The sequence below is a fragment of a genome, unplaced genomic scaffold (genome assembly GCF_019419815.1).
Source record: "Pyrus x bretschneideri cultivar Hongxiangsu unplaced genomic scaffold, Pyrus_bretschneideri_v1 Contig50, whole genome shotgun sequence".
NCBI classification, from domain to species: Eukaryota; Viridiplantae; Streptophyta; class Magnoliopsida; order Rosales; family Rosaceae; genus Pyrus; species Pyrus x bretschneideri.
In genome coordinates this window covers 537,965-563,554 of record NW_025999788.1, presented here as the reverse complement: position 1 = coordinate 563,554, position 25,590 = coordinate 537,965, and the positions used below count along the sequence as shown (strand labels likewise).

Sequence of the window (25,590 nt, the reverse complement as noted above, 5' to 3'; positions counted from 1 at the left end):
GAAGATGTATAGTAAGGATCACGTATTTAACATTTTATAATCGATAATAAATATACGACACAATTACTTTTAACGTGTGCTGACTATTAAATTCGTGTGAGATACATTTTAAAAATGTGTATGAAGTCCACTACGAAAGTCACATGTATTAACGATTCACAAAATGTGGCATGACGAACCTTTAGCGTGTAATGACCGTTGTGAATCAAGCTGTGAAAGCTAAATGTACTACAAAATGGTCCATGGTCACTCTCCTTAGCTTGCCCTACCTGGCGAACCCTTGGGCACTCAATGCAGGACTTTATTATTTTTGACAAAAAACAAATGCCTATTTTGTAAGTAATGACTGTTCAAACTTGTGGTTTATTTTAGGTTTTAACTGCGAACTACTTAGCCCATGCAATGAATCCATCAGTTCTACAGTTGGGCTTCGTTCAGACTCAATTGGCCCAATATCAAAGTCTATTCAACTAAGCCCAATAAAGCTGGTCCAGAATTGTTTGGTGCCAGAGAGTAAAGATCCAATAGGCTCATTGTTGATCTTTGAAATTTGGTCGAAGTTCTACTTTGTTCCTCTTCAACCCATTACGTTTCAAGTTTAAACTCTCTCTCCTCTGTTTTTTGTAAATTAGTGTGAAATATCGCTTGTAATAACAAAATATTTGTGATTAAACTCCTGTAATTTACTAAGTGTTGCAACTCAAAAAAACATGTCTTAATTTTCTTCATTTTTTCTTGGGGTAATGCTAGAGAGATCAAATTTATAAATCAAATTTGCAACCAATGAAATGTCACCAATAAGAAATAAGTATGTTAATCAACACTTAATTAATAATTCAATCATCTACAATCTCATCATTTGATTTAAAAACTTTAGTACTCCTAGTATTACTTTTTTTTCTTTTTCTTGATAGAAAGCACACAAGTGATATGTGTGATTTAAGAGGAACATTGTCGAAGTGTAAAACACCTCACACAAGGTTTTAGAGTTCTAATTTTGTCTGAAAAACAAAAGAAATAATTTGACTTGTGTGCCACTTCGGTCTCCAAAGCTCTAAAATATGTCACAATACATTTATCATGAAGTGTAGTATTTATCTCAGCAACAAACATAACTTTAAATCTTACCAAGTTATGTATACATCTAATAGGTGGCTCAGCGATAAAAGATAGATTGTGAGACTTATTTCAAATTAAAAACTAGAGATTTTGGGTTCGAAACCTACTGTTGGTATGGAAGCTAGACTTATGGCTAGAAAGGCTAAAATACCTCCCAGAATAGGAGGATAACCGTGACTTGTCACCGATTGTCCTCTTTTAATAAATATAAAAAAAAAAAAAAAAAATTACGTATACACCTGTACGCATGACTCTCTTGTGCACAAAATGAAATACAATAATGCAAATACATGTTGGTTGACGACTCCCGACACAAGATCTTCTCCCATGGCATTAGAATTTAGAAATATATTCTCATCAAAGGCACATTTCACGCACACCGAATACCCCAAGTAGGATACCATGGTTCCTTCCACATACATTTAATATAGACTAATCAACTTATAGTCGGCACATATTCCTTGCACGAAAAGTCACCTCTTATAATAAAAAACTAATCTCCAATCTCTGAAACTGACTATACCAGTTTTAAGAGTTTGTGTAGCATCTGACCGGCTGTTTACATGCTTTATCTACTGATTTAAATAGCTGTTTAAAGTTTCTAAAAAATTCTTTCTTCACTTGGATTAGTTTACATTTTAGTAAAGTAAGCCGTATTTGTTTATTTGCCTGTGTTTTTCTTTATATATTAAGCTGCAATTCATTGTCTTCCTAGCAAACTCTTTCTGCTGAGAAAACATGGTGGCAGATCTTCGAACGGAATCTTCGGATTACCGGACTGAGCTCTTGTCGCCGGACTTGACGGGAGAGACTGTGACAGTGCCAACTGAGGCATCGTGGAGGCTCAACATGGATGGATTCAACCTTCCAGCTGAGAGAAGCATGGATTCTTACTTTGGCCTTGGCTCTTTTGTGAACTCATTAAGTAAGTTCACAAGTCCTTTTCATATTATTAAACTCAAATTAGCATTGAAATTATCTCTAATTCCATCACAGGGAGGCAGAGAAAAATTGCACAATATTACAAGAGGCAGAATAAACTTCTCAAGGATTCAGCGAGATAGACTCATTTTCTGAGATGGGTTTTTGGCCTGGAAGTTTAACACAGGTTTGTCGTTAATTTCGTTGTTTTAGGCCAGTTTGTCAATCAAATTTGCCCGTCACCTTGCATCCAAGTTCAAATTCCCCTCCCTGTAGATTAAAGCAATTTAGAAGACCATTTCAGAAGATACGTTTCAAGCACAAGCTTTTTTCTTAATTGTTGCATTGAATTTTGGGACCGTTTGAATTTTTTGGTTTCAGGATGAGGTGAACCAACTTGCAAGAGATGAAAGGATGGCAATATATGCATCTAATGTGGCTAATTTGGTGCTTTTCCTGGCAAAAGTTTATGCTTCGGTTGAGAGCAGATCTTTGGCAGTAATTGCTTCAACTTTGGATTCTCTCTTAGACCTCTTGTCAGGCTTCATTCTTTGGTTCACTTCTCATGCAATGAGAAAACCTAATCCGTATCGGTACCCGATTGGTAAAACCCGGATGCAACCTGTGGTAAGTATAGTCCTTCTACTATACATCAATGCATAGAATAAAGTGCCTTCTAAGTGGATCCCATTCATCCGTTGAATTCCTTGTGCTTGTAATCTTGAGCGAGTTGTAGCCGTTAAATTCTGCGATGTATTTCATATACTGATGTACGTTAGATCTTTCGGTGGTTAGCAATTGAGAGAACATTGGAAATTCAATCTCAAGGCACTGAATCAACAATAAATCAATGATTTTGTAGGATTATGTTCATGAGAATATGAATCCTAATTTTTCGGACAATTAGTTCTAACTGTACTTCATGCACTAAATCTTAAATGCATTGCAGGGTATTGTTGTTTTTGCATCTGTAATGGCAACTCTTGGACTACAAATATTGTTTGAATCTGGGCGGCAACTTCTCGCGAAGGTATTCAAGAGTCCACTAGTTGATTGTAACGCAAGAAATCTTGAGCGCAAGATGTCGAATTAAATTTTGAGCATCACATTTGTCGATAGGGCGATTATAATATATAGTTTTTTTCATGCAGACTCAACCTGATATGGATCCAGTGAAAGAAAAATGGATGATAGGGATAATGGTGTCTGCAACAGTTGTGAAGTTTGTGTTGATGGTGTATTGTCGTAGATTCAAGAACGAAATTGTTCGAGCTTACGCTCAAGATCATCTGTTTGATGTCATCACTAATGGAATTGGTCTTGCAGCCGCAGTTTTAGCAATCAGGTTATACTGGTGGCTTGATCCTGTTGGAGCTATCATTGTAAGTAATTCAGCCTATTAACGCCTAATTTTGTTAATTAGGCCACGTATCTGCAATACCTTGTTTGTTATCCTCTTGACCCTGCTGTGCGCACGTACGTAGGCTGTGGCCTTTTCGGTCTATTTTGATGTGTGGGCCTTTGTGCGGTCCATTTGCGCGTATTAACAGTCATACCAGTCGGAAAAGGCTAACAAATTGAAACACGGAGACCAAATTGACCGATATGAAAAAAACCAAAATTGAAAATCCGAACAAAACACAAAGATGAAAAAGTACTTAACCCTGAACCATTTTAAGGCAACAAATGTAACTGAATTTCGAAACGCAATGGGATGCAGATTGCTTTGTACACAATGGGGAATTGGGCGAAAACAGTGATGGATAATGTGTGGTCACTGATAGGGAAGACAGCACCAGCAGAGTACTTGGCAAAATTGACATATCTGATATGGAACCATGACAAGGAGATCAAGCACATTGAGACGGTGAGAGCATACACTTTTGGCTGCAACTATTTTGTGGAGGCTGACATTGTCTTGCCCGGAGACATGTCTCTCAGCCACGCACATAACATCGGAGAGACGCTTCAGGAAAAGATCGAAAACCTTCCTGAGGTAGAACGAGCTTTCGTTCATGTCGACTTTGATACTACTCACAGGCCTGAGCACAACAATGCTAAGTTAGCACCATCTTGATAAATAAAATCAGACAGGAAGAGTGGAATAGAAGTTTGTGCTTTTAATTTGGTGCTATAATTATTGAACAAGGGTTGTTTAAGGTTTTAAACAACATTTATTTTTAGTTTTGTTAAAGAATCAATTTCAATGGTTGAAGCTTACTGAAATATTTATGATCTGATTGATTGTAAACAACAATTTGTTCTAACACTTTGTTGTTTATGAGATTTGAATTTAATATATCCCGAACAAAATGGAGACCGAGTATTTAAGAGAGAGAGAGAGAGAGATAATTTGTTGTAAAGATTCTTTTTGGGATTTGTTTGTAGTAGAATAGAAGTTTTGTATTTTTAACAATAAAAAAAGACTCATAAGTTCAAACTTGTTTGTTTTAGATTTTTATTGTTCAATTCAATTAACTGCAGCCACTTAGAATTACGGTCTAGTGATATTCCTCTTCACTTATATGAGAGAGGTTTTAGGTTCGATTCTTGACAAAAGCGAATTTGAACCACTTTATTACTAGTTTATAAATTAGAATGAAATATCGCTGGTAATAAAAAATATATATATATCCATGTTTAAAGTGTTGCAACTCAAAAACATGTCTTAATTTTCTTCTTTTTTTTTTCTTAATGGGATTAGTACACGAGTGGCATATGTGATTCAAGAGGAACATTATGTAAGTGTACAACACCTCACACGTGGTTAGAGTTCTAATTTTGTCGGACAAACAAAAGAAATAATTGGACTTAAATTGCAAGAATTAATAAATTACATAAACTAATTCGCAAAAATTAAAACTATATATGTTTGGCCGTCCAATAACACTCCAAAATTTTGACTCATGTGTCACTTCGGTTTCCAACCTATGTCACTGTACTTATACCCTAAGGAGTAGCCAGGGAAGGCTCACATACTGTGTTCGATTCTTGACGTTGATGAATCACACGATAGAAGTTAGGGGGAAGCTGAAATGCCTCTGTGAGTCTTCCCGGCCTTCGGAATGGTGGACTGCAGTAGCGAAACCATTAACTGGTCCACTTTTTGAAAGAAAAAGACAGAGTAATATTTTAGGGGCTTTTAGATCTGGGTCCAAAAAGTATAGGTTGTTTTTAGAACTGAGTCCAATTATCTAATCACATATTTTTGTATCAATTACTCAATTTTGTCTTTTTAGATAAAAAAAATGTAAATTCATTAACTTTTGTGATAAAGGTATATTATCAAAAGAAAAAAAAATGTAATACAATTAAGGGAGTTTTAACGAAAAAGCTGCGATACTATTCACTTTAACAAAAAAACCATATTTTTACAATAAAAAGTCAAACCTGATACTATTCACTTTACTCTTTATTTTGTCATTATCATTAAAACTCAAAGTTTTCAAGCTATTTTCATTAGTTTTCCTTACAATTAATCTATGTTATTGGTAGACTATGAATAAAAAGCCTATGGCATAGGTAGATAGACAATTTTTTTTTTTTATTAAACGATATTATATATACTATGAGAGAGAGGATGAACTTAGCCTCATAATGGGTTAGTAATAATAAGAGGGAGGGAGGTAGGTAGAAAATTAAACGTATATTCTACCTATAAGTGAGATATGAAACCTAATTACAAAATACAAAAATATAATACCTACAAATAAGATACATTAAACAGTACCTATGATAGAGATTGATTATAAAATAATAATAATTATCAATAGGGTTTGGAACACAAGAACAAAATAAAAATAACAAAAAAATAAATAAAGAGATAATTAAAAAGAAATTAATTTGTGTAATAAAGTCTTATCAATAAATAATACTTATTGATAATAAAATAATCCTAAATTTAAGAAATTGTACTTATTTGAAGAAACTTGACTATTCCTAACATTGATTAAAAGAAATTAAACTTATATCAAGTTTCCTCAATATTTTATCTTGCAACAAATACAATTTGAAATGTCATCAAGTGTGCACGAAGTAAAATGAAATGCAAATAGACGTTTGTTTACAACTGCTCCGCAGGATCTTCTCGCGTGGTAATAGAAATTAGAAATATATTCTTGGTCATATCAAAGGCACTCTTCACGTACACCAAATTCCTCCAATATGATAGTATGGTTCCTTCCACACACACATTTTAATATAGACTAATTATGACACACCCGGATCGAGATCAGGGCGTGCTGGCCGTCACACGAAGGTGACGTAACCATGTGCACGTGCGGAAGCTAATGAAAGTAATGTGAAAGTACGAATAATTTAAAAACTAGCATACAAAGTACTAAAATAAGTGCTAGCGTGTGAGACACAAATTCAGAGCAAGACTACAGCAGTCCAAAAGAAAAGTTGCGACAAAAGTACACCCGAAGGTGACCCTACGCTGGTGAGTGTCTGTCAGAAAAGCCGGGAGAACCCTCTGGGAAACCACCGAACCTGCTAAGCAACTAGAACCTGGAGGAGCGCAAAACAAAAGCGTGAGTGGGCAAAAACAAAGCTCTTTGAAAACCATGTAGTAAAATACATTTTAACCCCTCGCCGTAAAACCTATATACTGCCCAGAAAATAAACATATATACGTATGTATAGGTATGCCAATCATGCTCAAGAATATGCCATGTCGGAATCTCATAATAAAATGCAAGTGCTCAGGTATAACTCATAACAATAACATGTAATCTGGCAGCCGGAGTCACCTAACGTGACCTGTACGGCTGCGTATAGAGCTCAATTCTCAAACTCAACAACTGAACCTGCCCACGAGTCGGAACCACCTAAAGTGGTCTGTACGACAAGCCTGGGTGTAACATATATATACGTTATAGTGCTACGATCACGTGAAGGCTGTGCGAATAAACGCGGGTCACCTACGAGTCGGAACCACCTAATGTGGTCTGTACGACAGGACTATGCACCTAACTTGGATCCAAGCTGAGCGTGTGGTGCGGGATGTGAACATCACGTGAAGGACTGTGCCCTATTCTGGGCGGGAGCACTAACACCGGGGGTGCAGGTTATGAGCTTTCTAAACATCTCAAACTACTGCTGAATGTAAATATGAACAATACTTACCTGGCACTTACCTATGCGTCCACAGCACCCAATATGCATATGTATATGTATGCCACTACTAATGCATGTAATGATGCATAAACGATAATAATATGGTGCATGGCATAAAACAAATAACTCTTTTTAATCAATTTCTGGGAATATAAATGTATATAGGTATATACGGAAAACCAAAAGCCCACTCACTGGTAAGTGGAAGGGTCGTAGCCCCCCTGCCTCGAGTGCGCACGTTCGTCCTCGGGATACGTATCACCTATATGCGAAATAACTATAAAAACGTTAACTTTAAAGCACATAACCAACTTCTCGCAATAACTTCTCATACATTGCTCAAAATGGACAATTGAATATACCAACGTGCTCTACACAACCTCAGGATCACAACCATATTTTTAGAAAAAAATTTCTCCGCCGCACGCGCCCCCACGCGCCGGCCAAGGCATGGCCACACGCGCCGGCCACGCGCAGGCACATGCCTGACACGCTGACGGCGTCAACTGACGCCGTGAGGAATATTCCGTTAGTTATAACGGATTCCGTCAACGGCGTCAGGAATATTCCGTCAGATTTGACGGAACATTCCGTCACCTTCTCCGGCGAGCCTCCGGCGACGTCGCCGGCGCAGGAAACTGGAAAAAACTTCAAACTTCGTTTTCTCACTCGTTTCTCCACCATTTTTCACGATTCTTGAACCAAAATGAAGCCCTAGACTAGTAGAACAACGTTACACAAGTTTCAAGGGCTAAAAATCACCAGATCATACCTGTCTCCAAACTAAAAAACCGGCCAACTTCGAACCAAGCTATTCCAACGTCAAAACTCCTCCAACGAAGCACTCCGAGGCTCCTTGGGACACCACCAAGCTACCTACGAGCTTCAAAATCCCAAAAACGTGCTACAATAAGTTTGCATGAATAGTACTCAAATTGGAGCTTGTTAAATCGACGTGAAAACGTCGAAGTCCTTACCTGAAAATGGTACGATCGTGCTCCTCTCAACCTCACAAGTTCGACAGTGTCCTTGGTTCCTTCGATCTGCAAGGATTTGGTGTAGTTGTGTGTGTGTCCGTACGTTCGAGTGATGAAGAAGAAAGAAGGGAGCTCGGGGGAGAGAGACAGTGAAGGTGAGAGTGTGTGGGTAGCCCAGCACCTGCCAACACCACACCAAGCAACCAAAAACATGACAAAAACGAACTAGGGTCAAAGTTGTAATTTCACACGTACGTTGATATGAATTTTGGGACGGGATGTCACAAATTAAGTTATAGTTGGTACGTATTCCTTGCACCAAAAGTCACCTCTTGCTTCACTGGGTCAAATATACTCTTAAAAAAAAATGTAATACAATTAATCTATGTTATTGGTAGACTGTGAATAAAAGCCTATGGCATAGGTAGATAGATAATTTTTTGTTTTTTTTGTTGAATAAATGATATTACCTACGCTACGAGAGAGGGGGTGGACTTAGCCTCATAATGGGTTAGTAATAATAAGAGGGAGGGAGGTAGATAGAAAATTAAACGTATATTCTACCTATAAGTGAGATATGAAACCTAATTACAAAATTCAAAAATATATTACCTACAAATAAGATACATTAAACAGTACCTATGACAGAGGTTGATTATAAAATAAAATAAAAAAATTATAAATAGGGTTTGGAATGCAAGAACAAAAAAAATAAATAAAGAGATAATTAAAAAGAAATTAATTTGTATAATAAAGTCTTATCAATAAATAATACTTATTGCTAATAAAATAATCCTAAATTTAAGAAACTGTACTTATTTTAAGAAACTGAACTATTCCTAACATTGATTAAAAAAAATTAAACTTATATCAAGTTTCCTCAATATTTTATCTTGCAACAAATACAATTTTAAATGTTATCAATTGTGTACGCCTTAAAATGAAATGCAATGATGCAAATACACGTTTGTTTGCAACTGCTCCACAAGATCTTCTCGCGAGGTAATAGAAATTAGAAATATATTCTTGGTCATATCAAAGGCACTCTTCACGTACACCAAATTCTTCCAATATGATAGTATGGTTCCTTCCACACTCACATTTAATATAGACTAATTAAGTTATAGTTGGTACATATTCCTTGCACCAAAAGTCACCTCTTGCTTCACTGGGCCAAATATACTCTTAAAAAATAATCCTCCAATCTCTGAAAACTTCCATTAAACTATCAATTTCAAGAGTTTGTGGAGCAGCTGACCGACATTTTCCATTCTTTATCTAGTGATTTAAATAACAATTTCAAGTTTTAAGATTCTTTCTTCAGTTGGATTAATGGACCTAAATGTTTATATACCTGTGTTTTCTTCTTTATTTATTGAGTGGCCATTCTTTGCCTTCCTAGCAAACACTTTCTGCTGAGAAAAATGGCCACGGATCTTCGAACCGATTCTTTGGATTACCGGATTGAGTTCTTGTCGCCGGACGCGACGGGATAGACTGTGACAGTGCCAACTGAGGCGTCATGGAGGCTCAATGTCACACCCAAAAAACGGGTACGTAATAGTGCCACACTCTATTAATAACGTAATACTATAGGGTTAAAATCCAACACTATAGCACTACATTCCTAATAGAACGTAAGGCTATTTGAGGGTAAGTAGTACGGAAGCGGAAATCATTTTGGTAAAACGAAGAATAAAAGGGAAACGGAATTTGGATAAAATTTTTATATAGGAAAAAAAATTCACAATCTACAACAAAACCAAAGAGTTAAAGGTAATTATCATACTAAACCAACTCTTTAATACGATTTTGAAAAATACAAAACGTTGAGTCTGGCTACAAAAGATCCCTTCAAGACGGTAAGGAAATCAAATATATGTATAGATAAAAATCTGTAGAAAGAGTCAATGAACGACCTAGAAGTTGACAAGTAACAAACAACGCTTGTCCCGACTTTAGGCCACATTTTGGTTGCCACATGATGTTCTCCAATCCGTTATATTTAAAGTTCCACTGTAAGTTCGTTCGAGCTCTGAAAATTAATCCAAAAGATGCCTTGAGCTCGTAATCGCGTCCACTTTCATCTTTTTACCTCAAAATAATCTTTGAACTCAAGTAAAATTATCACCCATTTAAAAGGAACTAGAAATTGTAAAATATGTAGGTACTCCAAAGTTCATAAAAACGCTTCTAAAATTCCAGGATCTCACACTCAACATGGATGAATTCAAGCTTCCAGCTGAGAGAAGCATGGATTCTTATTTTGGCCTTGGAACTTTTATCAAGTCATTAAGTAAGCTCTTATTATGTCCTTCTTTTAATACTTTCATATTATTAAACTCAAATTGTATTAAAATTCTCTCTAATTCCATCACAGAGAGGCAGAGAAAAATTGCACAATATTACAAGAGGCAGAATAAACTTCTCAAAGGATTCTATGAGATAGATTCATTTTCTGAGATGGGTTTTTGGCCTGGAAGTTTAACTCAGGCTTGTCGTTGATTTTGAGGCACTATAAGAAGCCTAGGCTAGGCCCTCACGGGTTCACCTTTCACTCGTTTCTATATTTTTTAATAATATTTTAGTATTATAATTTTAATGTTATTCTCATAATAAACAGGGTTGTTTTATTATTTTTCTTTTCAGTTCAACCTCAAAATAATTTCCTTTATTTTAATTCAATAATAATTAAAAAGAGGTTTTTTTTATTTTTTTTTATTGCAACTTGTTTTTTCCGCCTCCCTTTTTTTTATTTTTTTTTTTTTTCCCCTCCAGGGGGGTCATTAAGCCTTTCAAATCCTCATCTCTACCTCCAATCTATTTCGAATTGAAACTATTAAATTTAATTCTGGGTTGGGATTCTTGTTAGTAACACAATCAAGGGTGGTAGGGGCCAGTGGACAAATCGTGTAAACTGTGGTCAGCCAGATGTGGGAGACCCGGCCCGGGATTGAATTTGGTATCAAAAAATATCTTGGTCGGAAGTGTTAATGGGGCCACTCGTGGATGATTAACACCAATCGTCCAAGTGATCTATAAGCCTTATATGTTATTCTTATCTACCTGAGCCTTTGGGAGCTCACGGCTCGGTTCCCCTCTTCCAGTGGCGAGGCGGCGAAGCATCCCAATATGGTTACCTTTTTGTGTGGTCCAAAACAAACGGAGGGTGTGTAGGGCCCAAACCAACCGTGCTACGGGGAAGTGAGCCAGGATTTTGGGGGCCCGGTCGGATTGGACATAAGGTTTGTAAATCTCTATGTTTTCTTTAACTTTTAACCAAATTTTTAAAATTTCATATATTTTGTTCTCCAAATTCCCAATCCATTCTTCTCATTTATTGTTCGAAAATTCCTAATTTATTCTAGTAGTAGAGCCAGGATTTGACTTGTGGTAATGTTAGAGAGATCATATACTTGAGTCATATTATGAGACCACATGATGATATAGTGGTTAATGGTTGAACTATTTCTTTAAATCATTAAAGAAGAAATCCAATCATCAATTGCAACATCATGTGATCTCCAAAATGTAGCCTAAAAACATGCTTTCCCTAGCATTTTTCATTGACTTGATATTGGAAGGTTAATTTCTCTTAATTGTCATTTATTTTGATTAACTACTCTTTTTATTGACTTGATGTTAGAAGGTTAATTTCGACACTGAAAAATTTAATTAGCTCACAACTCGAAACATGTATTATACTCTCTTGTAAATATTATCCTTTTTTTTTAACACGTAGGTGAGGCCCCTCATGTAAAATTTCGGCTCCGCCACTCTTGGTCAACGCACTATGCCCTTGCACCTAAGTTCAAATTTCCTTACCGGTGGATTACTATAAGATCGCTTTAGAAGATACCTTTTAAGCACAAGCTTTTTTCTTAATTGCTGAATTGAATTTTTTGGTTTCAGGATGAGGTGAACCAACTTGCGGGCAGCGAAAGGATTGCAATATATGCATCTAATGTGGCTAACTTGGTGCTTTTCCTGGAAAAAAGTCACTTGAGAGCAGATCTTTGGCAGTAATTGCTTCAACTTTGGATTCTCTCTTAGACCTCTTGTCAGGCTTCATTCTTTGGTTCACTTCTCATGCAATGAGAAAACCTAATCAGTATCGGTACCCGATTAGTAAGGCCCTGATGCAGCCTGTGGTAAGTATAGTCCTACCATGCATCAATGTACAGCATAAAGTGCCTTTCAGTGGATCTCATTCATCCGTTGAATCGCCGTGCATGTAATCTTGAGTGAGCATGTAGCCGTTGAATTCCCGTGCATGTCATCTTGAGTGAGCATGTAGCTGTTAAATTCTGCGATGTATTTCATATATTGATGTTCGCCAGATCTTTCGGTGGTAAGCATTTGAGAGAACATTAGCAATTCAATCTCATGGCATCGAATCCGGCACAATAAATCAATGATTTTGTAGGATTATGTTCATGAGAATATGAAACCTAACTTTTTGGACATTTAGTTCTAACTTAACTTCATGCACTAAATCTCAAATGCATTGCAGGGAATTATTGTTTTTGCATCTGGCCGGCAACTCTTGGACTACAAATATTGTTCGAATCTCGCCGGTTACTGGTGGCTTGATCCTGTTGGAGCTATCATTGTCAGTACTTTCAGCTTCTTAACTAATGAACATCTAATTTTGTTAATTATGCCAAGTATCTGCAAGACCTAGTTCTTGATCCTGTTGTAAACACGTGGGTGGTGGCCTTTTCCGTCTATTTTGATGTGTGAGCCTCTATGCGTTTCACGTGCGCACATTAACGCCCAAACGGTCAAACCAGACGGAAAAGGCCAAAATAGTTTACTAGTTGAATCATAGAGACCAAATTGACCGATATGAAAACAGATGGACCGAAATTGAAAATCCAACCAAAACACAAAGATAAAAAAACTACTCAACCCTAAACTATTTTAAGGCAACGAACACAACTGAATTTCGAAACACAATGGGATGCAGATTGCTTTGTACACAATAGGGAATTGGGCGAAAACAGTGATGGAAAATGTGTGGTCACTGATAGGGAAGACAGCACCAGCAGAGTACTTGGCAAAATTGACATACCTGATATGGAACCATGACAAGGAGATCAAGCACATTGACAAGGTGAGAGCATACACTTTTGGCTGCAACTATTTTGTGGAGGCTGACATTGTCTTGCCCGGAGATATGTCTCTCAGCCACGCACATAACATCGGAGAGACGCTTCAGGAAAAGATCGAAAACCTTCCTGAGGTGGAACGAGCTTTCGTTCATGTGAGACTACTCACAGGCATGAGCACAACAATGCTAAGTTAGCACCGTCTTGACCAATGAAATCAGATAGGAAGAGTGGAATAGAAGTTGTGTTCTTAATTTGGTGCTATAATTGTTGTACAAGGGTTGTTTAAGGTTTTAAACAATATTTATTTTTTATTTTATTTTTTTAACTATTTATTTTTATTTTGATAAAGAATCAATTCCAATGTTTGAGAGGAATTAAACATAGAAACCCTATAAGATGGGCTATAAATTCCAATGGTTAAAGCTTATTGAAATATGCAAACAACAATCCGTTCCAATACTTTGTCGTTTATGAGATTTGAAGTCAGTACATTCTCCAGCAAAATGAAGACCGAGTATGAATTTGTAGCGAGTGATTCTGTTTAGGGACCACAAGGCATTTAATTTGGTATTGAAACTCGCCAATTAGAAGAGTCAAATCTATGACCTCTCACTTAGAGGTGAAAACCTAGAGAAAACGATAATAAAGTCGTCTTTATATCTCTTCCACTTCTCAAACTATAAAACTGAAAACTTGAAAAACCAGCGACCAGCGACTAGTGACAACCCGTCCTTGTTGACAGGGTTTGAACACCATGATCACATCATTCCAATAAGAAAAATGGGAAAGCTTCTGACAATCAAAATCTTATCGTTCCGATAAGTAAGAAAACTACACAACTTGATTCAGACTAATATTAGCAAGACTTGATCTCATATCTAAAGGGTACAAAGCATCTGGCAAAAGAGCAAATGGCTAAGAAAGTTGAACCCAAGCGAATTCTTCTTTGTAAACCACACTTGCATCACAGGAGGCTTCACATGTATACACAGCGATCGTAGCCCAATCAAGCGAGTCCACGTCATTCTTCACGTTAAAGTAAAATAGCAACTGAGGCATAATCTGAAGCCAACAAAAATGCACAAGGTAAAAAAATTTGCTAGAAAGATGAGGGCAATCGTCGTAGTAAAAGAAACTGAAATGCAAAAACTCGGAATCGGGCTTCAATCAAAACGAACAATTGTTAATCTGGTACCTGAAATTCAAAACACATTGGGCCACTACAATAACTGCATTTAGGAATATCAGCCGTGGATGGCCGGCCACTTGACACGGGCCATAAGGGCTTAGCACCCGGACTCCTACAGTACCTGTTATTTGGGGAAAAAAAATTGAAACTGATCAATTAATTGTAAGGTAAAATAGGGCAGAGGAAATAGTGGTTATGATCAATGAAAGCGAAGGAATGCAACAAGTTCCACAAACTTTAACGTGACATTCAGCATCAAATCACATCCATACTTTGCACGATTTATCGAAAATATAAATCACCTTAGTATTTGTTCAGGGGCGAGGGCTACGCGCACATGGAACGAAGCCCAGCTCTTTCTGTCACCATCACCCTTTTACAGAGGTATAAACATGTAAGAGTTTAAGTAGCTAAAAACTAGTTTTCTCTTATTAGAGAAAAAAATGGGGGGAGAAGAGTACAGATCACAACTACCATTTCTACCAAAAGAAAGACAATATAAATGTTGATTATAGAGAACAACAATTAATACCGTAAAATTGTCTGCTATCGACATTAGCCCGTCATCCATCCGGTTACTAGAGATCAAAGAATTAGTGCCCACATCATCATTAGGCATTTCCATGTCATACGAACTTTCAGGCTCCTGTATAATTTTGTATTCTGGCCATAAATTATTGCTTGCAACTGTTCACAAATGAAAAAAAAGAAAGAAGATTATTAAGATCTTGAATGGACAGACCCAAAAAGCCTTCCAAGAAAATTAAACTATGTACTTGCCTTTTGGAATTACAGTAGAAGTGGATTCACTGTTAGCAGAGCTACTGTCACCCAGCTGAATCCTCAATCGTTGACAATCATGTTCATGACCAGACCGAGAATGCTTGATCTACAAACCACGGAAAAATATTGGGTGCACTTTAGGGATAGCTGTTGCTATTTGAAAGCGAAAAAAAATGCCGCAGAAACCCAAAAAATCCAATTACCCAATGTTTCTCTGAGCAATAAAGTGCTTTTCTGCAACCAGTACAGCGTTTACTCCCCTTCCAGGTACCACACCAACTACAGAGTGCAGCTATAACAATCAAAGGGCAAAGATCATCAAAAGGTCCCTTAAATTGGCAGAACATGTAAAAAACATCAAACTGCATTACTGAAGGAGCATAAATATCGTTCAGTAAATGCTAAGTGAAACAAGATGCTACCTCCAGCCTTAAGAGGGTCGTCCGTACTATCCTTCTTTGGAGGCTCACTTGAGTAGAAAGGATTATCGCGGGGTAATTGGCAACGAAAAACCTTCACGCTATAAAAAAAACATCACATAATCAGAAACACAAACTACAAATCCTTCGGTATAGACATGAAAGCGAGAACAATACCTTCTAGAGGGCTTGTCCCGCTGGCATTTCCATTGCTCGTGTTGGTCACGGCGAAGACACACCATTGACGTACACATAAAGACAAACAATGTTCGATGAAAAGCAGATTCCTTCTCCTCCGGAGCATATACCTAGTCGCCCAATAAACACAAAGACCAATTACCACAACCTAATTGTCAAAGTTTATAACTTGAAAAGGGCATAATAAAGATATAATTTGTTCAATGAAATTCAATCATCCCTCACCTGAAGCACAAATTGCAAAGGTTCGCCAGCATATGTCGCAAAAACACGATCTCCCGATGGCAAATTTTCTGGATCCAGCCAAGCCTATATGACAAAGAGAAAACATCAGAAAAGTCCGACTTGTATGTAAATAGAAATTGAAGGGTTCAACAGCATACAGGAACTCCTCCAGCCTTGGAAGGAAAGAAATGACGAAGAAGAGACCGGGCTCTCTTGGGTTTTTCACAAAACCCAAAATCACCGAATTTCTTGCTTCTTCATCTTCTTCTTCTTCGTCATCGTCATCCATAGCAATATCTTGCTCCTTTTGTTCTTCTTCTTGGTCACTATCATCGTCCAGTGATGTGATTCTAAGACCCTTAAACTCTTCCGTACCATCGCCTTTCAGAGTACCAGCCATTTCCTTTAGCAATTTAGGGTTTGTTCTTCACTCTCAAATCGGAATATACCTTAACGAAAACACGAAGGTACCTGAAGAACTAAAGCTTCAAGCTTCAAGCTAACCAGTAAAAAATCAAGCTTCTAATCAAACCAAACATGAATTAATCTAATAAGTCAATAAAAATCACAAAGTGATACAAATCGTAGCACAACTACTCAATTAATCGATAAACCCTGAAATTTTAAATTAAGTGTAGAGAAAAATTACCTGAAATAATCGCAGGTCAAGCGCGGAATTGGAGGGAAAAGAGAAGGGGCGTGGACGGCGGCTTGTGGCGCAGCTGGTGATGCTTTGTGAAGTGTGAGCTGGGTTTACGGCGGGTGAGCTGGGTATATGCCTGGTGATGCTTTGTGAAGGTTGGAGAAGAAGAGAAGAAGAAAGGGGTTAAGCTGGGTTTAGGGCGGGTGAGATGGGCCGGATAATGGGGATTATGGGCCGTTGAGTTTTTTTATTTTCTCAATTTTCTCTCTCTTAATAAACACGTGGCTTCTTCTGATTGGTTCTTCTAATAAGCTATACCCTAAACCCCCGAACACTTCCCTTTTTAGTTCACCGCCTCTGTCTTTCCTCGCTCTCACCAACATCGCCGGCTCTTCGGCTCCTCGGTCTGTCTTCTTCCTAGGCACTAGGGCTTACTCAACCTCACAGGTACGAACTTTGCACATGGATGGCTGTTTGTAATCCAATATTTTTTTCTTGAATTTATATTTTATTTTTTATTTACTGTTAAACTATTTTCTTGGTGGCTATGGAGGCCTGCTATGGTGGGCGAATTTGAATTTGTATTAAGCGAACGAAGTGAAATAAAAGGGGTTAAATTGTTTGAGTATGTGATTGCGTATTCTGGTTAAGCATGGGTGAAGTGAAAGAGTAAATTTGATTTTCTAATTTATGTGAAAGATAAAATTTCAGTTTTGAGGGTGAAGTAAAGCTCGAGTCTTGACATTTGTGATTTATTTGATGTTTTGGAGCTGTAATTTATCCGGCGTTTCGTTAAGCATGTTACTGGAATTCTGTGCATAGGGGATGATTATATAAGCACAAGCTGCACAACTACCATTTTTTAGATTCGATACAAAAAAGTCGGGCTAAATTAGTTATGTAGATTGAACCGTTTGAATTTACTGTATATATTTTGGGGCTAGGGTTCATGTGAGATGAACGGCAGAGAGGGAGTTGGAGAAGCTCTCTGATTTAGGTTTCTATAATAAAGAGAAAAAAGGGTGATACAGGGCATATGGTAATGAGTTTTTAGGGTATGCTATGCAGTATTGCAAAAAAAAAGGATGCTATTTATGATATGGATTCCGGGGATAGAGTCACTTAATCTTAAACATTTAACCCACATGTTAGAAACCCTAGCCTTGGATAACTCACAGATCCCCTCTCAAACTCTCGTCCTCCTCATCAGCTCTCTCACAGCTGCACCTCCTCCTCTCAGCCTATCCTTCCTCTTGTCTTTCTTGCCCTCAACAAGTTTGAGAATTTAAATGACTGAAATTTTGTTCTGAACATTGTTGTTATCGGATGAAATCACACGATAGGAAGTAACCCAGGTCAAGGAAAATTCTCTTTGTTACCGTTAAATGGTTATTCATTTTTTTCCCCTGATAGTTAACCATTTTAGTTTCAATTAATTTATTTTTGTGATTAATGGTTTTATAGATTCGTTTTGAGCTCTCTGTGTGACAGTTTCTGACAACAAACCGAAAGCGACAAATTCTCAGTAGCTATGGTTTGTTCTTCATCTCTCTTTGCTTTTCTTTTTTTTCCTTAAGCTATCTTATTGGTTAGGATGCATTTAATATTGTATGTCCTTCATGTTTGTGAAATTCAAGCTTTCATAATGTTTAGGACGCATTTAATATTGTATGCCAATGTTTTTTTTTGTGAAATTCAGCCGCAGGGAGATTACATAGACCTCCACAGGAAGCGGTATGGGTACCGACCTGACCACTTTGAGCGAAAGCGCAAGAAGGAGGCTCGTCTTGTTCATAAGCGTTCTGAAATTGCTCAGAAGGTTAATTCCAATCCTTTTCTTCTGTTTTTCTTGGAAAGTGAAAATCAAATTGGAATCTTAAGCTTATTTTGTTTCTTTGGAATGTTTGCATTGGAACAGGCTCTGGGTATCAAGGGTAAGATGTTCGCTAAGAAGCGCTATGCTGAAAAGGCTCTCATGAAGAAAACGTGAGTTCTCTTACCTAGCATTTAATCTGATTAATTGTTGTGTTATATGAATTAGGTTTCTTACCAATGATATCTTATTACGTAATAGCTTTTCATCTAGCCAATCATATTAAGATGCATTAATATGATTGTCCTTTTCCCTGTAGAATAGACTGTTAATATGTACCTCTCGGCACCTAAACTACATTCATTTGATGCGTTTTAACTTTTAGTTTCATATAGCACTCATCATGACTATCAATTTGGTGTTATATATACACAGAGACATAGTTACAATTATATTTAAATTGTATAGGCTTCACTCTACTTATTTGTGCATTTTTATATTGTTTAGGGGCCATTAGAGGTATTTGTTTTTATGTCGATACTTCATTGCATCTTCTGTGTGTTCATGCTACTGACGATTTATATATACGTAAAATAAAATTTTTGTTTTGTGAATGCCCACAGGTTGATGATGCATGAGGAGTCATCAACTAGGCGCAAGGTGGATGATGATGTTCATGAAGGCTCTATTCCAGCATATCTGCTGGATCGTGACACTACAACACGTGCGAAAGTATGGGATTTCCAGTTATTAATGATAATTTTTTTAAAGGAAGATTTTGTCCATGTTTCTTATCTGAGGTTATGCTGGAAATAGATTTTGAACAACACCATTAAGCAAAAGCGGAAGGAGAAAGCGGGGAAATGGGAAGTCCCCCTGCCTAAGGTAAGAGCATATGCCACGCTGTTCTCGTTGTCTCCATTTTTCTGTGTGAATCAGTTTTTGTTGTATGCTAATCACTAATATAATTTTTGGACTGTTTTATATCCTCTCTAGGTAAGGCCTGTGGCTGAAGATGAGATGTTCAAAATTCTTAGATCTGGAAAACGCAAGAGTAAGTAATCTACAAATTCTCCCTCTCTACTGTCATAGCAATCGAAGTGTTCTGTTGGTTGATTTATTCTCTAAATTTTTCGTTTATGATTTGGATTTCCATCCGAAAAAGATTTATCGATTCTGATGTGTTCTTGCTAAAGCTTGTATAATGGGACATTGAGGATAATTGAAACTGATGCCAGTATTTTCATGTGAATGTATTACTTAGTCCCCTGGTTGCTTATTTACTCGATTCTTTATTGTAGCCAAGCAATGGAAGAGGATGGTCACAAAAGCCACATTTGTGGGACCATGGTTTCACAAGAAAACCTCCCAAGTATGAGCGATTTATTCGTCCCAGTGGGTTACGATTCACCAAATCTCATGTGACACATCCTGAACTTAAAGCCACTTTTAACCTTGAGATCATTGGCGTGAAGAAGAATCCTAACGGTCAAATGTATACATCTCTTGGTGTCTTGACCAAGGGAACCATCATTGAGGTACATATTTAGTTATGTGATGATTTATGACCGTTTATAATGCCAATCCCCTTGGTGTTTTGCGCTATCTAATTGTTTTGTGGATATCAGGTGAATGTCAGTGAACTAGGTCTAGTCACACCTGCCGGGAAAGTTGTATGGGGTGAGTTCCGGTTGGCGTTTTAGCTGATGCCATCTCATTTAGCTTTGCCATCACACTCTTTTAAAGTTGGATGGTTTAGATTCTGACTTATGTTGCTGCATTTATCTGTTCTTTATGGTTGATGCAGGGAAGTATGCTCAGGTGACAAATAATCCAGAGAACGACGGGTGTGTTAATGCAGTTCTGCTCGTTTAAGAGGATCACTTGATGAACATTACTGAATTGTGGAGTGGACTTGTGGCCTTGCATCTGGTACATGTTCTAGCCGAAACACTCTCACTCCTAATGTTTGAGACGAAAAACTATATGGTTATAAACCGACGCTGTATCGTTTAGTGGATCTCAAAACTTTGGAGTGTTAGTGCATATTGTGGCTGATTGAGAATAGTTGTTTATTTCCAAATTAGTATCAACCGATAAATTTTTCCTCCTGACATGATCATTTCTTGGTAGCACAATTTGTATTGATTAGTCTATAAATTTTGTTTTCCCATCTAGATTTTTTGTTTAACATAATGCTTGCACCAAATTAAATCTTAATTATGACTAATGCAATTGATTGATCTTTAGTTATGATGAACATTCAAACATTCAATTCGATTGATCTTTGGTAGCACAATTTTAACATTCAAATTTCACTCTTATTGACATATTTTCACTTGGAGTGTGGGGTTTTCATTCTGAATTTCACAACTTTATAGATGATCAACTAAAACTAAAATTATGTACAACTAAAATCATATTGGATGGGGTGTTCCGTTTTCACCGTCGTCTTTGGTTCCAAACTCTTTTCTCTCATAAATGATTGTAATATTTTTGAATCCTTCCTCATCCTTTAATAATAATAATAATAATAATAATAACCAGCACTAAATCACGCAAAACTCAACAACACCACATATCCAATGTAGCTCATATAGGTACGTATATTTTAGCTTGTTACTAAAGACTTAACTGTGAAAGGTTATGTAATTTTTTATTTGGTGCGTACCAAGCTAGTGGTACGTTTTATTATTCTAATTTTAGAATGTACAAAGCTAATGATACGTATGTGTAACCCCAAGATATAATAATTTTTTATATTATTAGAGTAAGGGCTCGTAATTTATGAAAAAGGAAAAGGTATGTTAATGAATTAGGGACTCTAGACCCTCTTTATGCTTGGAAATAAGGAAGAAAAATCCTTAGTTTCCAAACCACAATTTGGAATTGAATTCCGTTTTCGTTTACGAGTTGGTGATGAAGAGTACTACAACTGAAGGTAGTATACTTGTTGGTTTGTTGCGGATTTCCATATTTGCCGTTTGTGGGAATTTTGACTAATTAAGCTCAAATATTTGATTTCAACCATAATAATAGAATAACTCTTTTATTTTTCTTTAATATATATATATATATATATATATTTGGAAAATACAAAAAATTTAACCTACCTATCATTCATGAAATAGTTCAAAAAAATTTATTCTTAACCATGAGTTGGTGGCCTAGTGGTAAATGATGAATTGCGAGGTTTCTTTCAAATTAAAAACCCAAGGTCTCAAAAACCGTTGCTGGTGTGGAAGCTAGACTTGTGGCCCGAAAGGGATGGATAATCGTGGTTTGCTACCAGTTGTCCCTCTTTTTATTTATTTATTTTTTAAATTCTTCCATACATTTATAAATAGGAAAACTAATAAAAATAACTTGAAAACTTTGAGTTTTAACGATAAGGACAAAATAAATAGTACCATGATTGACTTTTTAGTGTAAAAATGTGGTTTTTCGTTAAAGTAAATAGTATCGAAACTTTTCGTTAAAGTTCCCTTTTATAAATTCATACTAGTATATATGCTGATATATATATATATATAATATCTACAACATAATTTAGTCAACACGTTAATATGTCATAGAGGTCCAAGAAAAAATTGAGATACAAATCAGGAGGAGGGAAAAAGAAGAAACAATATAGAATTATTGTACGTAATCCTAAAATTGAGAAAAAAATAATCTAAAAATAAGGGATAATATTTATTGTAATTTAATAAAAAAAATTAATAGAAAAAAGCAGATGCTGATGAACCTAACACCTTTTTGAACTATTATTTTAATTTTAAAAGGATTTCTAAGCAAACTCATATAGTTCACGTATAAATAGTATCACAACGAACTCACATTCATTCGCTCACACCAACACTAAACAAACATACGTTTCGTCCAAGGATGGAGATTAGTTCGGCCACTTCTGGAGGCCGAAGTGACACACTTCTGGTGTCAGAAGACGACGGCTCGTGGAGGCTCGATGTTAAGGAGTTCCGGCTTCCCCAGCAGAGCAGTACTACTGGTGACGACGATAACAGTTGACGCTGTCGTTTCGCTCTCGGTCGCCTCTGCGCGCCCAGTAAGGATTCTGTTCGTCGTTTACTTCATGATCCGTTTCGGTCTTTGTGTTTGAATTGCATGCATTGTTAGTAATCTTGATTGTATCAAGTAAAGATTGAATCTTGGGAGTTATTAGCAAAAACCACTTCGTTCATGGGCTATTTGGTGGTTTGGTGTTAATTATCTTTGTTAAAACATATGTTTAAGAGGGTGCAGAAGCAGCCTAGTTTTAGCAGTTTGTTATCGTTGTTTTTTATTTACTCTACATCACATAATTACGCGCATGAACCTGGTTAAGGAGCTGTCGTTGTTTCTCAAAGCATGCATTTCTTGGAATGTCTAGTTTCTCGATTAAAATTCAGTTTTTTGAATTCAGGATCAAATGAAGCAGCTGGCGAAGAGTGAGCGGATGGCAGTTCATGCATCAAACGTAGTTAATTTGGTGCTTTTTGCTGCAAAAGTTTATGCTTCAATTACGAGCAGATCATTGTCAGTTATCGCCTCTACCTTGGATTCCCTCTTGGATCTCTTATCCGGCTTTATTTTGTGGTTCACTGCTAATGCCATGAAAAATCCCAACCAGTTTCGCTATCCTATTGGGAAGAAGCGTATGCAGCCAGTGGTAAGTTATCAAACTTGGTAACCGTGGCAATTCTGAAAATAGTTGGGTCTTTGTTTCTACAACAATTGGATGAATTGGAGCTGCATATTTGCTGTGTTCTTGATTTGTTCTGTTCTTTTTTTTGCTTTTTTTTTTGTGTAAATCTTCAATTGTGGTTGATCATGCAGGGTATCATTGTCTTTGCATCTGTTATGGCTACTCTTGGACTGCAAATATTGCTCGAGTCTGGTCGACAACTCGCGTCAAAGGTAGGTGACACCTTTTTTATATTTTTCTTCACACTCCCTCTTTAAAGTTGGACTAGGAAGGAATCTGGCCAGGTTTCAGACTCCGTTAAAACTGTAGTTCATAAGTCACAAACAACAGAGGTCTATTTTGACATCACTAGGTCGTTTTTCTTCATCAAATGAACGGAGTTCATGGTCCTATATGCAACTGTTTGTTGTAAAATTTTGGTTATTGTGTAGAACTTAATTTAGCTTGTTTTGTAATTAATGTTCTTGCTGTATCCCTTGTATCTTTTTGTTGCAGTCACCACCTTAAAAAATGAATAGTATGCAGGAGAAGTGGATGATCGGCATCATGGTCTCAGTCACGGTGGTGAAGCTTGTGCTCATGGTCTACTGTCGTAGATTTAAAAATGAAATTGTACGGGGCTTATGCACAAGACCATTTTTTCGATGTCATTACTAATTCAGTTGGTTTAGCAGCAGCAGTCCTAGCTGTTTTCGTTCTTCTGGTGGATTGATCCTACTGGTGCTATTATAGTAAGTTCTTCATTTACCAATTTCGCTTCCGCTGATCTACTGTACTTACTATGTTTGTTCATTAATTTGAACTTCATTCTCAAACACATTATACAGATAGCACTATACACGATTAATACATGGGCAAAGACAGTCTTGGAAAATGTACATGCGCTAATTGGACGAACAGCCCCACCCGAATTTTTAGCGAAGTTGACATACTTGATATGGAACCACCACGAAGAGATCAAGCACATTGACACAGTGAGGGCGTACACATTTGGTTCTCATTACTTTGTGGAGGTTGACATAGTCTTACCAGAAAACTTGCTTCTGAACAAAGCGCATAACATTGGTGAGACACTCCAAGAGAAGCTCGAGCAACTCCCAGAAGTCGAACAGGGCTTTTGTGCATGCAGATTTTGAGTTCACTCACAGGCCTGGAACACAAGAACAGTGTATGATAACGATGATGGTGATGGTGAAGATGGTAGTAACTTGCAGAGCTATGTTTTTTTCACAGAACAAAGTTTTTTAATTTAAGTGGCTGGTTGTGCATTCATTTTGTAATCTCTTTGCTTGTAGTACAAATGTTTATAGAACTTTATGGAATTACCTTTACTGTCGCTTTTTATTCCTCAATTGTGAGTATTTGCTCATTTCTTGGTGTCAATTACATTATTTGACGAAGCAAACACTAATACACACACCAACTATGATGCTGAGCTCTTCCCAAATGTCCTATAAAAGTTGAACGCACGTATTTTAACACATTCCATTGCAGACACCACATGAAGAGGGAAAACTTGATTCCTTCCCACAATTGGAATAGCTCATTCAACCTCTACAGTCTACATTGCTTGTCAATCAAGCAACTCATCTGCTACTGCAGACAAAGCAACAACTCACAGCACTTTCATGTCTAAGAGCCTTGGAACATGAGATCGAAACATAAGGGTTAATTAATGTATCAAGTCACGTACAAAAATTAATACAAAAACACACTTGCGCAATGGAAAATTGCGCGACAAATCATATTATGTCACACAAAAACGCTTCGCATGACATTGACAAAGAAGCATCACGCAATGACGTTTTGTGCAACGGTCCATTAGGGGACAAAGCTTTCCATCGTGCAAAATGTTTTAGCGCGACGAAGGTACACATGCGTTGCGTAATGTTTGGAAAAAAAGCAATAAAATTTTGGTTTGGCGCTAGAAAATTGTGTGACAGACTAAATGCATTGCGCAAAGGGTTTTTGAGCGACGGAGCAACCAATGCGTCACACAAAGGGTTTTTGTTTGATGGGAAAATTGTGTTGCACAAAATGTTTTTGCGTGACAGACAAATGTGTCACGCAAACACCCTTGTGCGCGATGTTATAATTCTCTGTTGCTGAAAGAGCCTTTGCGCGACATGATTGGTCTGTTGCGCAATTTTCTAGAAAAAACATGGTAATGTTTCGCACTAAACAGTATGCGCGACGCTATCAAAACAATAGATTCAACAAACACTTAGAGTTTATATTATACTTTCATTAAGTATAACATAAGATTTTGTGGTCCACTTGTGTAAATATTTTAAATTGACGATTGAATTTGTTCATTATATTCATATAGTATTAAGGAGTATAGTTGTAAAAAATCATCAAAATCGAAG

At 37.0% G+C, this 25,590-nt stretch overlaps 3 protein-coding genes and 1 pseudogene across 3 annotated transcripts; 3 read left to right on the top strand and 1 right to left on the bottom strand.

Moving 5' to 3' along the window:
* The first annotated feature begins 1,645 nt into the window (after window positions 1-1,645).
* Window positions 1,646-4,357, top strand: LOC103953335 (metal tolerance protein 10). The gene is given in 7 exon segments (XM_009365080.3): window positions 1,646-2,044; window positions 2,116-2,163; window positions 2,166-2,227; window positions 2,422-2,667; window positions 2,990-3,070; window positions 3,192-3,422; window positions 3,761-4,357. Coding segments are annotated over 7 exon segments (1,212 nt in total). The 5' UTR covers window positions 1,646-1,857; the 3' UTR covers window positions 4,118-4,357.
* Window positions 4,358-9,559: 5,202 nt separating this feature from the next.
* Window positions 9,560-24,395, top strand: LOC103953359 (annotated as a pseudogene).
* LOC103953332 (programmed cell death protein 2) lies at window positions 13,969-16,867 on the bottom strand. Its single transcript, XM_009365075.3, is given in 12 exon segments — window positions 13,969-14,311; window positions 14,445-14,559; window positions 14,741-14,811; window positions 14,971-15,125; window positions 15,219-15,327; window positions 15,425-15,513; window positions 15,644-15,741; window positions 15,818-15,948; window positions 16,064-16,147; window positions 16,222-16,289; window positions 16,292-16,562; window positions 16,713-16,867. Coding segments are annotated over 11 exon segments (1,239 nt in total). The 5' UTR covers window positions 16,464-16,562; window positions 16,713-16,867; the 3' UTR covers window positions 13,969-14,164.
* LOC103953333 (ribosome biogenesis protein NSA2 homolog) lies at window positions 17,035-20,779 on the top strand. The gene is given in 11 exon segments (XM_009365079.3): window positions 17,035-17,153; window positions 18,171-18,240; window positions 18,406-18,525; window positions 18,625-18,692; window positions 19,143-19,251; window positions 19,336-19,404; window positions 19,516-19,573; window positions 19,821-19,867; window positions 19,869-20,057; window positions 20,148-20,199; window positions 20,327-20,779. Coding segments are annotated over 10 exon segments (783 nt in total). The 5' UTR covers window positions 17,035-17,153; window positions 18,171-18,237; the 3' UTR covers window positions 20,395-20,779.
* Window positions 24,396-25,590: the final 1,195 nt, after the last annotated feature.